This window comes from Podarcis tiliguerta, assembly GCF_965153285.1.
Source record: "Podarcis tiliguerta genome assembly, chromosome: 5".
NCBI classification, from domain to species: Eukaryota; Metazoa; Chordata; class Lepidosauria; order Squamata; family Lacertidae; genus Podarcis; species Podarcis tiliguerta.
Window position 1 is genome coordinate 47,292,144 of NC_139538.1, and position 11,916 is coordinate 47,304,059.

Below are 11,916 nucleotides of genomic sequence, written 5' to 3' on the forward strand. Positions count from 1 at the left end.
GACAAATATCTATAAAGAGAATAGCACAGACGTTTGAAATGGAACTTTCTTACCTCCCTGTTTGAGGAACTACTTCTTCAGGAAAGATAAAACATTTCATGATTAGGCACGCAACCCTGGCCATCAAACATTCTGAGCCAAGGGCATCATCGCCATAGCCCTGACCTTGCTTTGCTTCTGATTTTCTTCTTGGAGATCAGACAAACAAATGAAGAGTTCTGCCTGCCACCCCCTTCTTTTTCTTATCTACCTTTCACACAAACACAAACGTACTACAGATGCTTATGAAAATTCGCCTCCATCTTTCTCCTTGGATTTTGGTGTTTCAGGTGACTGAGTTGTGTTTCTGGTGCTTTAAGAATCCTACACAGGAAGCTGCTTTCTACAGAGTCCATCCATCTAGCTCAGTATTGTCTGCACTGACTGACAGCAGCTCATCGGGGTTTCAACCAGGGGTCTCACCCAGTGCCACCTAGAGATGCCCAGGATTGAATCCATACCTTCTGCATGCAAGGCAGCTACTGCAACACTAGGCTATGGTCCACACTCCCTTTATAAATCATACACTGTTTGTTTCAGTTTCTGAGAAATAGAACTCTTCTTGTGCAATTTGGCATCTCTCTCCTCTATTCTACACCACTGATGGGCAGCTGTGTGGGCACTGGCGAAAAAGCAAACCGAGCATCCACTTACTCTGCTTGCATCACGATTCTTTTTCTGGCTTGTGGGCTGTCCTACTGATGTTCACCCAGAAGGTTGCACAATGGCAAAGCACAAAATAATCGGAACGAAATCATACATAATGTGTTTGAGTAGATTACTAACACAGAGAGGGGGTGTTTGGGGAGGAGATGGAAGTGCACGCATTGCATGCTCCTGTTCTGGAACAAATTTGGAAATCGGGAAGAGTGAAACAGAGGGCAGAGTGAACCCATGAAATAAAGGAACAGAACAGAAAATCCGCTTGTCCTTAACACATGCACAAATGCCTGTCAAAAGCCATATTTTGCCACAGCAAATATGACACATTTCCCACCTACCTTCCTAAGCTGCATGGGTGAGGCTGGGCATTTCTTCCAATAAAGTTCTGGTTTTGTGAATAACACACAAACACAGAAACTCTCTCTTTGTGATCCTGGTCCAGACAGGCTCCTGCGCAACAGTGGGCTGCACATCCTTCAGTGCCCAAGAACTCCCCTGCCCATCTGAATCCAGACCCTTCCGTAAATCCTGACCACAGTGATTAGCAGTTCAGAAAAGGTAAGGAGTAGTGCCTAAGCAAGTGACAAATGGTATGAGAGCCGATCCTGCCTGACAAAATGCACAAAGCACAATACTTGCATATTGAGGTGTTAAACTGGGGGGGGGGGGGGGCTGGCACAGTCCAGCGAAGAGGATCCGCATACTCATACTAGTGCTGAATCTTCTCTCTGGGAGATAAAAACAGCATTTGGCACCACTGAGCTGTGGCCCTTCTCCAAGTAACACCACCACGTATGTTTAAACAACGCACTTAAAGATAGTTATGAGTACCCACTAAATGTTTAGCAGCGCACCATTGGTTTTTATACAGTACTTGCAAATCACTTAGAAGTCTGTTTTGGCATTAAATGGTGTATTAATGAATTACTACTCCTTCTACTAGCATGGCTAATGATAGGAATTGTAGTCCAGCACATTGGGAGGGCTGCAGGCCCCCCATCTCTGCTCTAATACTTCCTGGGTGTTGTCTGAAGGGCTTCTCCTGCATCTTTATGCAGTGTGGTGTAGTGGTTAAGAGCAGTGAACTTGTAATCTGGGGAACCGGGTTCGCGTCTCCGCTCCTCCACATGCAGCTGCTGGGTGACCTTGGGCCAGTCACACTTCTCTGAAGTCTCTCAGCCTCACTCACAAGTGTTTTGTTATGGGGAAGGAAGGGAAAGGAGATTGTTAGCCGCTTTGAGACTCTTTAGGGTAGTGATAAAGCGGGATATCAACTCCAAACTCTATCTTTAATCACTGTCTGAGAGGGAAGATCATGATCACCACAAGTACTACAATGAGAAAAGCCTGCTCACGGCTCTTAAAGGCACTGGAATCCTCAGGTGTACAAAGGATACAATCCAGAGTCAGATTAATCATGTTAATATCTCACTGAAATTAATACGATTTGGAACTGTGGGCTGATAAATCCCAAATGCTGGTTTAATAAAATATGGAATACAGTTTACGAACATACGACAAAAGAAGGTATAAAGTTCAAGCAAATTTATAGAATGAGTTCATTTTGATATTTCAGAATGGTAACTTTCTGGCCAATATCCAGTTGTATTCTTCTTTTACTTTACTATATTTATCTATTCTTTGTATCACCTTTTTATGTTAATTTGCACATAAAAAAAAAGTGGGTGATTCATGTAATATGAGTACAGAATGCCTGAGACCCAGGTAACCTGTAGTTTTGTGAGTGGATGGGATATAGTTGATGTGTCTGTGTGAGGATGAGAGAGGTGCAATGAAGATGTAAAGCAGAATCCTATGCATGTCTACTCTGAAGTAAGTCACACATAAAGTAGGAATGATTGTACAAGCCCACTTACCTGGGAGGAAGCCCTGCCGATACATTCCTTGAAACAAACCAGGACTTTCTGCACATACTTATTTCAAAGCATCAAGCTACGCAGCAGGTGGGTGTGTTTGTGTTCTGGGGAGCCTTGTAATGCAACAGGCTTTCTTGCAGGGACTATCTGTGAACAGGGAAACACTGGTTTGTGTAGAGTTTTGATGCAGTTTACTGAACCTCAAGATTGGAAAGGGACTATGGACCTAAACAGCATCTCACCCAGCCTCCCTGCACATGCCAGAATAACTGAAAGCAGACTATTCACTAACCCATGCGTACAATTTGCTGTGCCTACAAACTGACTTGCGTATATACTAGAGGCTTAAATGGGGTGCCCCAAGCTCAGTCTGCTGTGAAAGGTGAGGTGGGATGTTGGGGTGGAGGCAACAGGAAGTGTGGGAGTGCAGTCCTATACGTGTCTACACAGAGGAAAGTTGTGTAGAATTCAACAGGACACACTAAGGCTGCGATGGCTGCTTACTTGCGAATAGTCTCATCTCTTCAGGTCATACTTGAGAATAAGTGGGCACTGAAGCTTTGGATCTGCACCACGCATTTAAAGCACATCCAGTGAACATTTATAGCACAAGACTTTCCTCCAAGAATCCTTGGGAGCAGCAGTTTCCACCTCACACAATTACTGTTCCCAGCATCCGTAACTATAGTTCCCAGGAACCTCTGGAGACAGTAATGCACTATAAGTGTGCATTGGATATGCTTGAAATATATGGTGTGGGTGGGCCTTGATTATGAAGGGATTACTAGGTTTTTCTAGAGAAACAGGGATGTTCAGTGATGAACCAGGAAAGTAGGCTAGTTTTGAGAACACTGGGCCTGATGCAACCCAAGCGAAGCATGCTTTTAAAGGCTCATGCATTTCAGGGGGAGAATTAAGAACTTACATGGCTTTTCCTAGTGAAAAACCATGAGTCAGTGCTAAATTTTCCCATTGAAATTAATGGGACTTTACAAAAATGCTTACATTTTCCTGCATTGGGCCTTGAGTGTCTTTTGGGAATCCCCATGCATAATCTGGAGGTGTGTGCGCGCGCACCCGCGTATGCATGTGCATAGATTAATTTTAGCACTGTCCTTTGTGTGTATGTCTGAGTGGAGAATGTGGACATTGTAAGGCAAGGAATAGCTATCATGGTGACCTCTAAATGTTGTTCACTCACAACTCCAATTGCCATCAGTCTCGGGCAACATGGCCAATGTTAGGAATGGACTCTGACAACATCTGTTAGGTGTCATGTTGTCTAGCTAGCCCTGATGTAAGCAGTGGGTGTAGGATCCATGGGCATAGCCGGGGGGGGGGGGAGGGGGCAACTGTCCCCCTAAAGCAAGTAAAAAAATACTTAATTGACCAGCTGCATCGCAGATAACACGGTTATGCCCCCCCCAACGTAAAGGCTGCCCCCTCCAAAATAAATCCTGGCTGAGCCCATGGTAGGATCTTTGTGTACAGAATAAAGAGGTGCCTATTTGTATGGGGAGATATGTAGACATTCCTTAGCCAAGGGATCTGGGCAGGTGCTGTGTGCATTTGCAAGGGGTGCAAGTGGCCTGTGCTGGTCTCTGCAGCTCTTATCTGTCTTTGTGCACAGAGGTGGTAGAAGTGACCCAAGGAGGGACTTGTGACTGTGCAATGGCTGTGCAAGGTGCAGGCTGCTCTTGTGTAGGTGAGCCGTTGTGTGTTGGCCCCACGCCAGTTCCTCAAGAGCCAGTGCAAGCAACATACCACTTGTTGGTTTTGCCTAACTTTCCCTGGATGAGGGAGACGAACATATGAGAGAGAGAGAGAGAGAGAGAGAGAGAGAGAGAGAGAGAGAGAGAGAGACGGCGGCATTGTACCCCGGTGAATGCTATGCACAGTGGAGAGAGGATATCCATAGCTGTCAGGTGCATGTGTGTGAGAGAGACAGAGAGAAAGATAGATGACAGATAGCTCTGTTTTGGATGTGTGCGTGGCTCGAAAGTGTGCGAGAGAGCAAGAAATCTCTGTAGCCGTGCGGGTGGGGCGCTAACTCGCTCGCGTCCAGCCAGCACCGTGGGAAGTTGCTGGGCTCCGCGGGAGCGCCCTCAGAAGGGCGCAGGTGGGCGAGGGCGCGCGTCTTGCTAGCGGCCCGTCGGAGTTTCCTGCTCTCCCTTCTCTGCCTGGGGAGCGAGCGAGGAGCGCGGCGCTCTTGCGAGGCAGAGGCGGAGAAGCGCGCAGGGGGCCGTCCCCACGTGGCGCTGACGCTGCTGCTCGGTACCACCGGACCGAGCCCGGGCTATAAAGCGAGCCGGGAGCGGGGAAGGCAGTGCTCGAGCGGGCGCCACTGGCTGCGGACGGCGCTGGCTCCGCCACCGACGAGAGTCTGCCGGGCGCGCCCCCTGCGCCGCCGCCGCCTCCTCCTCCTCCTCCGCCTCCCTCGCGCCCCGCGACTGGCTTCAGCGAACCGCGCGGCGTTTCTCGCTGCCGTCTGGGATCTGCTCCGTCGGCGACTGGGAGCAGAAGCCGCCCCTCGCGGGTGGGGAGGTCCTACCTGCCTCGCCGCCCTTTCAACTCTCTTGGACCTCCCGGCGAAGGTAAGCGGGACTTTCGTCGTCTCCCAGCCCGGCGGCTTCTGAATGGCTTCCTGAGGAGCCCCTCCCTTCCAGGCTGGACTTATTGGCGACTTTGCGGGAGAGGCGGAAGACGGGGTCGACTTCGTCCCGTCGATCCGCCCGGAGATGAGCTAGCGAGGGCTGGGAAGGGCAGAGGCGAGCCGCGCGCTTCCCTGGCCATAGGGAGACCCGGAGACGGCAGAATCGGAGCCGGTTCCCTCCCCCGTGGAGATCGCTGTTGCTGCTGCTCCTCCTCTCGTCGGTTATCGTCAGCGGGGACTGAAAGCTGAAGGCAGCGGTTGTTCCTGCTGACTGGATTAAGGCTGCTCTTTCTGACTTCCCCAGACCGGACTTGCTTGATCCACCGGGCACCCAGAGCTCCCCTTCCTCGCAGGGTGTGTGTTAGGGTCACATCCTCCAACAGCCTACCGAGCTCGGGTTGATGTTTAACCTGGGGAGCCCGTTCACCGAGAGGGGGGGAATCTCTTCCCTGGCACACCTGCACCACCCGCTGCTGGAGGAAAGCAGCTACTCCCAGCACATGGATGGCAACGGGAGCCTGAATGGGAGCGACGGTGGGCAGAAAGGCGGCCTCCCTTACCCCATGTACACCACCTTGGCCCTCATCACCCTCGCCACGCTGCTCATGCTCGTCACCATCTTTGGCAATGTCTTGGTCATCATTGCCATCTTCACCAGCCGAGCGCTCAAGGCCCCTCAGAACCTCTTCCTGGTCTCCTTAGCCTCGGCCGATATCCTGGTGGCCACCCTGGTCATCCCCTTCTCTCTGGCCAACGAGGTGATGGGCCACTGGTATTTTGGCAAAGTGTGGTGCGAGATCTACACGGCCTTGGACGTGCTCTTCTGCACCTCTTCCATCGTGCATCTCTGTGCCATCAGCCTCGACCGCTACTGGTCCATCACCCAAGCCATTGAGTACAACCTCAAGCGCACGCCGCGCCGCATCAAGAGCATCATTTTCCTTGTCTGGATCATCTCTGCGGTCATCTCCTTCCCACCCCTCATCTCCATCATGAAACAGGGCGACCCTGACAGTCAGCAAGCGAAGCTGAATTCGGAGAGCAAGGAACCCAGTTGCAGCATCAACAAAGAGCCGTGGTACATCATCTCTTCCTGCATCGGCTCCTTCTTTGCTCCCTGCCTTATCATGATCCTGGTCTACATGCGCATCTACCAGATTGCCAAGAGGAGGACTCGGGTGCCTCCTGGCAAGAGAGCGGAGGCCGCAGAGAGGAGGCAGAATGGTCTGGCAGATAAGGATGACATGCCCGCAATGACCAAGCTCAATGGGGAGAAGGCAGCCGTGGCAGGAGGAAGCCAGGAGAGGGAAGAAGTCAATGGTATAGACCTGGAGGACACCTCTTCATCGGAACACAATGAGAGCCATCAGACCAGGAAGCAAGAGAGGCCGCAAAGGGGCAAGGGGAAGACCAAGCTAAGCCAGATTAAGCCTGGGGACACTTTGACAAACAGAGTTGATGAGGAAAGAGATGCGAAAGCTTCCCGGTGGAGAGGCAGGCAGAACCGAGAGAAACGCTTCACCTTTGTGCTGGCGGTTGTGATTGGGGTTTTTGTGGTCTGCTGGTTCCCTTTCTTCTTCACCTACACATTGACTGCCGTTTGTAAGAGCTGCCCCGTGCCCGATACACTCTTCAAGTTCTTCTTCTGGTTTGGTTATTGTAACAGTTCCCTCAACCCTGTCATCTACACCATCTTCAACCATGACTTCAGGAGATCCTTTAAAAAGATTCTCTGCAGGATAGACCGGAAAAGGATTGTGTGAGGGATGGACTCAAGTTTGTTTACAAGACTTGTTTACGGAAGAGAGGCTCAGCTCTGGCTGGGCTTTGGAAGTGGGTGGCGTCTTATCCAGTGACTGGCCTTTGACTTCTCAAAGACTTCAGGTGACTTTGGCCTTGGCCCAGGTGGAGATGGTTCTGCCCAGTGATGGCTCTAGAGACCTGTTTGTAGGTATTGTTTCTATACACTTACAAGCTGGGCTTATGGCAAACTGAAATTAACTGATTGGAGTGTGTAAGCCAGGGAAGCAACAAAGATGAAAATATAAGTCATATATTTCAGAAGCGCTTTCTTTCTATTCTTGCCCTTTGGACGATATGTCCCTGACGTCCTTGCAAAACTACAGTATTGCATCTTTGAGATCTGTACATCTTTAACTTTTGTAGGAGAAAGCAGCTTTGAAACCACTTTAAATATTTCTTGAGAACTTGAAATATATGTGGGGTGGGGGAAAAATAAACAAAGACACATCAGAATGAACCTTCAGAGCCATCTCATCCATCTTAAAAATGACAGTATTAAATGCTAAGATTTCCAATGTGGTTTTGGCTTTGTAAACTGATAGCATAAGCTTGACCATGGCCAGTGTTTTATTATACACCCTATATGTATTTTTTTTAAAAAAACCAATGTTTATGTTTTTTGTTTATGCAGTATTGTTAAAAAGCTTTATTTCCTCTTTTCCCATCAGCTGAAAGAAACAAGCATTAAAAGTTTCACAACTGAGAAGCATAGTACCTCTCAAAAGGATGAGCTCCTTTTAGATTTGTGATGCTGAAGAGCAACTGGGTTCTTAAAGGGTTAAGATAAGGTGCTCTTCCCTTGAAGTTACTCCACTGTGTTCAATGCTAACTTATTTCCCCTACCTGTGACTGTAAATAGATAAAATGATAGATGCAGCCTTTTTGTTTTACTTTACAGTGTTACCTGATTTGCATTGATTACATTTTCATTTGTGCAAGGTGTCTGCACAAGAAAACCTTCTTTCATGCACAAGGACACTTCAGTGTGGGTATGGAATTTTTTAATTATTATTATTTTGGAGTAACCGTAAGCATGTCAGCTTTCATTTTTTTTTTTCTAATTTCAGGTTTGGTTTATAAACATTTTCTTTGATTTGTCCTAGAGAAAAAGCAAATTATTGGTGTTATTCTACACCATATGTAAAAAACATTCATAGCAGCACAGGGGGAAAAGGAGTCAATAATTGTGTTAAACATCTTCCTGATTCCACACCCCCCACTGTCCCAGCTGGTGGCAAATAACTTCCTTGTCCAATAAGACAAACATCCTGAATATGATTAAAAGGGTGTAGGATGGGAAAGCAATTGGGGACATCATTTAAACATTATAAAAAGAGTATTTGTTTAAATAAAAACTGATCATGACAGTTTCTGGCTGGTGATGGTGGTTAAAAACAGACATATCTTCACAATGCTAAGGTTACCCGAGTTCTTCCTTGAAGGCAAATTTCTTAGTTGAATTGGCCCTTTTTAATTAAAAAATGTCTCCATTCTACAGAGCACAACTGATGCCCCTCCTTTCAGACCAGTCCTCTTCTGACTGTAGAAACAGGCAGCAAGTCTCAGCGCTGCCTCTTAGCTTTGAATGTGACAGCTCTATTCAGTGAAACAAAACAGCTGTCAGATGTGATGCTACAACCAGAGGAAGGGAAGCAGAGGTAGCCACTGAACACTGAAAGTGTTACTTGTGCCCAGCTTTGAAATGGTTTTCTCATTGGAGATCCTGCTACAGCTGACATTTCAAATGCAGAACTTCCTTTTAAAACAAAGCAATTTTCTAGGGAGAGGAGATGATGAGCCTTCTGTAGAACTGCATACTGGTATATACAAAGTTGTGGTGTATTTCTAAAGTGCGCAGGTGCACACATGTGTTTACACAGCGGGACATGCCATTGGCTATGCCAGCACAGTGCCACAAAACGGCAGTCTTAACAATGGCGTTGCAAACCTGTTGCAAAGATGACTCATTTTAGCAACGCAGGGAGAAAACGCTTAGAAATGAACCAGGGGTTTTGGACTGGTATATGTATTTCCCTTCCTTTTTTTCTTTTAACGGTGTGATAATATTCCTTGCAGAAAGATGCAATTAGAAAGGCCCCACCATTATAACCTTTGTGATTTACCCCGCTCATTGCAGCTACTAAAATATGAAACGCCTGAATCTTAATTATTCCCTATTTGCTAGAGAAAGAAGAGGAATAGATACGGAGGAGTTTTATTTCCGTTTTAGGCAAACTGCCTGCATCGTGGCTCTGTCCAATGATGTCCTGTGCTAGTTGAATAAGGTACCTCATTTGGGACACATTATGGGGCCTCTTCTCTCAAGGTTGCATAGGAGTGCTCAGGGCAGACTGGCCACTTCTGAGCTGGGGTATTAGTCTCTGGCAGATTCTGGCTGGCAAGGAGTTCAATGGTCCGTCGAATGGAAAGCACAGTCTGGTGTCTGGTGTCCATCACTCGGAAGGTGGTGGACTCTCCCTCATTGAAAGCTTTTAAACAGAGTTTGGATGGCGTCAGGGATTCTTGAGTTTGGATGGCATCTATCAGGGATTATTTAGCTGTGATTCCTGCAATTGCAGGGGGTTGACCCTCAGGGAATCCTTCCCAACTCTATGGTTCTGTGCTTCTTTAGGATATCAGAGCAGGCACAACACCACAAGGCACAAATCCAGAAGAAGTTAGAAGTGGTTAAGGCTTATTTAGCTGGAACACCAAAGTTGTCTCCAGCCTGTGCACACATGCCTGGAAACTGATTTCTTATGAGTGCGGTATAGCTTTAGTTTATGTATGGAGCTCTCGTTCAAATGTGGAGCTTCCCTGCCCATCAAAGCTGCTCTGCTGTTATTCAGTGGGCGAAGGAATCATGCATACCCATTGGTTTGCACATACAGATGTTCTCCTATCATTGGCATTTACAGGGCCAGAGCCATGTCCAGATGTGTGATAAAGCACTCATGGGACTCTTCTTTCGGGCTGATAGTTTTTAAGGCAGAATAAATCACAGTTTTTCAGACAGCCAGTCTGAAGTAGCATAAGTAAGAAGTTAACTGACCATTGCCAGAGGATTCCTTTTTAAAGAATTGCCTATTTTTTAGGATTTCAATATTAAGTTAACGTATGCATTCATGAAACAAATGGATAATATTTTACATTGAGGATAATATTGATTTTTCTGGAATGTGTTTCTGAAACTTTAATTGCACCTGGTACAACCACCTCATCAATGCCCTTTTTTTTTTTGCTTTTTAAGAGAATGATACCTGTAAACAGATATGGCCATAATGTTTTTTTTTATTTACAAAAAATAAGAATAAAAAGTTTACACATTAAAAAGCGTGTTACATCTCAACTTGTCTGTATTTTCAGCCATTTCCAGGTTTTATGGACTTACATGGAAATGGGAAACTGACCTTTTAAATCACCTGCTGAAGTTGCCTCTTGTAGTTTGCATAAGTCATTGTTATGCCTCATGTTAATGTGAACAATGGTTTGCTTCATTGTGCACCGACAGACTGACAAACAAGCCTTTGATATTATTTTGCTTTCTTCTTTGCTGGCACAGCAAACCCATTCATGTACCTCTTAAAGAACAAGGATTAGGGCTTACTGTGTGGGCAATTTATCCTTTGCCTGTTTAAGCTGGCCGTGTTTTCCACCTCCCTTCTCTCTGTCTCTCAAGTGAAATATTGTGTCCATGTTGTATTTACAAGCCGCTGACAGACTGTTGACTAACTAGGTTACAAGTGCAAGAAGAAGCGATTAAGAGTAGGAAGAAAAGTAGAAACTGAATTCTACCAGGCACCTGCTGGGGAAAGGCACATTCTCACAATGCTGGGAGACGGGGGCTCATGCTAGAACAAGCCAGAAAAGATTGCACCTGCTCAGAAATAGATAACAAAGCCATGAATGGGGCAAAGGCAGCAATTTGGTTTTTATAGTTGATTCCTGGGGATTTCCCCTGCAATAGATATTACTGTGATTAATGGAACAGGAATTTTATTAATGTGGCAAAAGATTTGGGCTTCTGCCTTTGTCAGCTTCTCTGATTAAAAAAAAGATCAGAAGCTGAAACATTTTGTTACATAAATAAAATCTCTGTATTGATTATCACAGTAACACACACACACAGTATTTTAGTGATTAAACAAATTTCAAAAGGGACCCAGAGGAAGCATGTGTGAAGTGCTGTTTGATTATTCTATAGCTATAATGAATATATAGTTCATTATTGTGTTTCTGTGTGTAATATCTATTTCTATATCTATCTATAGCTATCTCTCTCTCTGTCTCTCCCATGTCCAAATTGCATTGCACATTATTTATAGTACACAACTTCCTAATCCAAGAAGCTGGTTGACTCTGAACAGATAACCACAACCGGTGGTGATGAAGGGCCAATTCACTCATTATCCAATGCTAGCTCAACTCAGAGACCCATTGAAGTTATTGAACATGACTAACTTACGTCCATTTGTTTCAATGGGGTCTACTTTGAGACTGATAAAATCTGGAGTCTGCTTCAAGACCATTAGGTCCAGAGTCTATATTGAGTGTGGTACCACAATGTATAGGTACAAAATACATAGTCTGTATCACTGCATATGGGTTCAAAAGGGAATTCTAAATATGTTAGATTCTGGCTAAGATTTTCCACTAACCAGATGAAAAAGGATGAAGGATGAGTTAGAAAGGTAACCTATTGTTTTTCCTGTTCATTCATCTCTTCATCTCTTGCTGATTATTTCTTTATTGCAGTGTCTTGGCAGAAGTATCCCCGTTATTGTTCCTCTAGGATTCCTCTCCACCCAACTGCTTGCCTCATGCTACATAATTTTTGTTGCTGTTCTTCAATATTTTTTGAGATGAACTTGGTTTGGCTGT

At 46.0% G+C, this 11,916-nt stretch overlaps 1 protein-coding gene across 1 annotated transcript; it reads left to right on the plus strand.

The window, feature by feature from the left end:
• Nucleotides 1–4,483: 4,483 nt before the first annotated feature.
• Nucleotides 4,484–10,370, plus strand: ADRA2A (adrenoceptor alpha 2A). Its single transcript, XM_083441241.1, has one exon. The coding sequence runs from the start codon at nt 5,634–5,636 to the stop codon at nt 6,993–6,995; it is 1,362 nt and encodes a 453-aa protein (XP_083297367.1). The 5' UTR covers nt 4,484–5,633; the 3' UTR covers nt 6,996–10,370.
• Nucleotides 10,371–11,916: the final 1,546 nt, after the last annotated feature.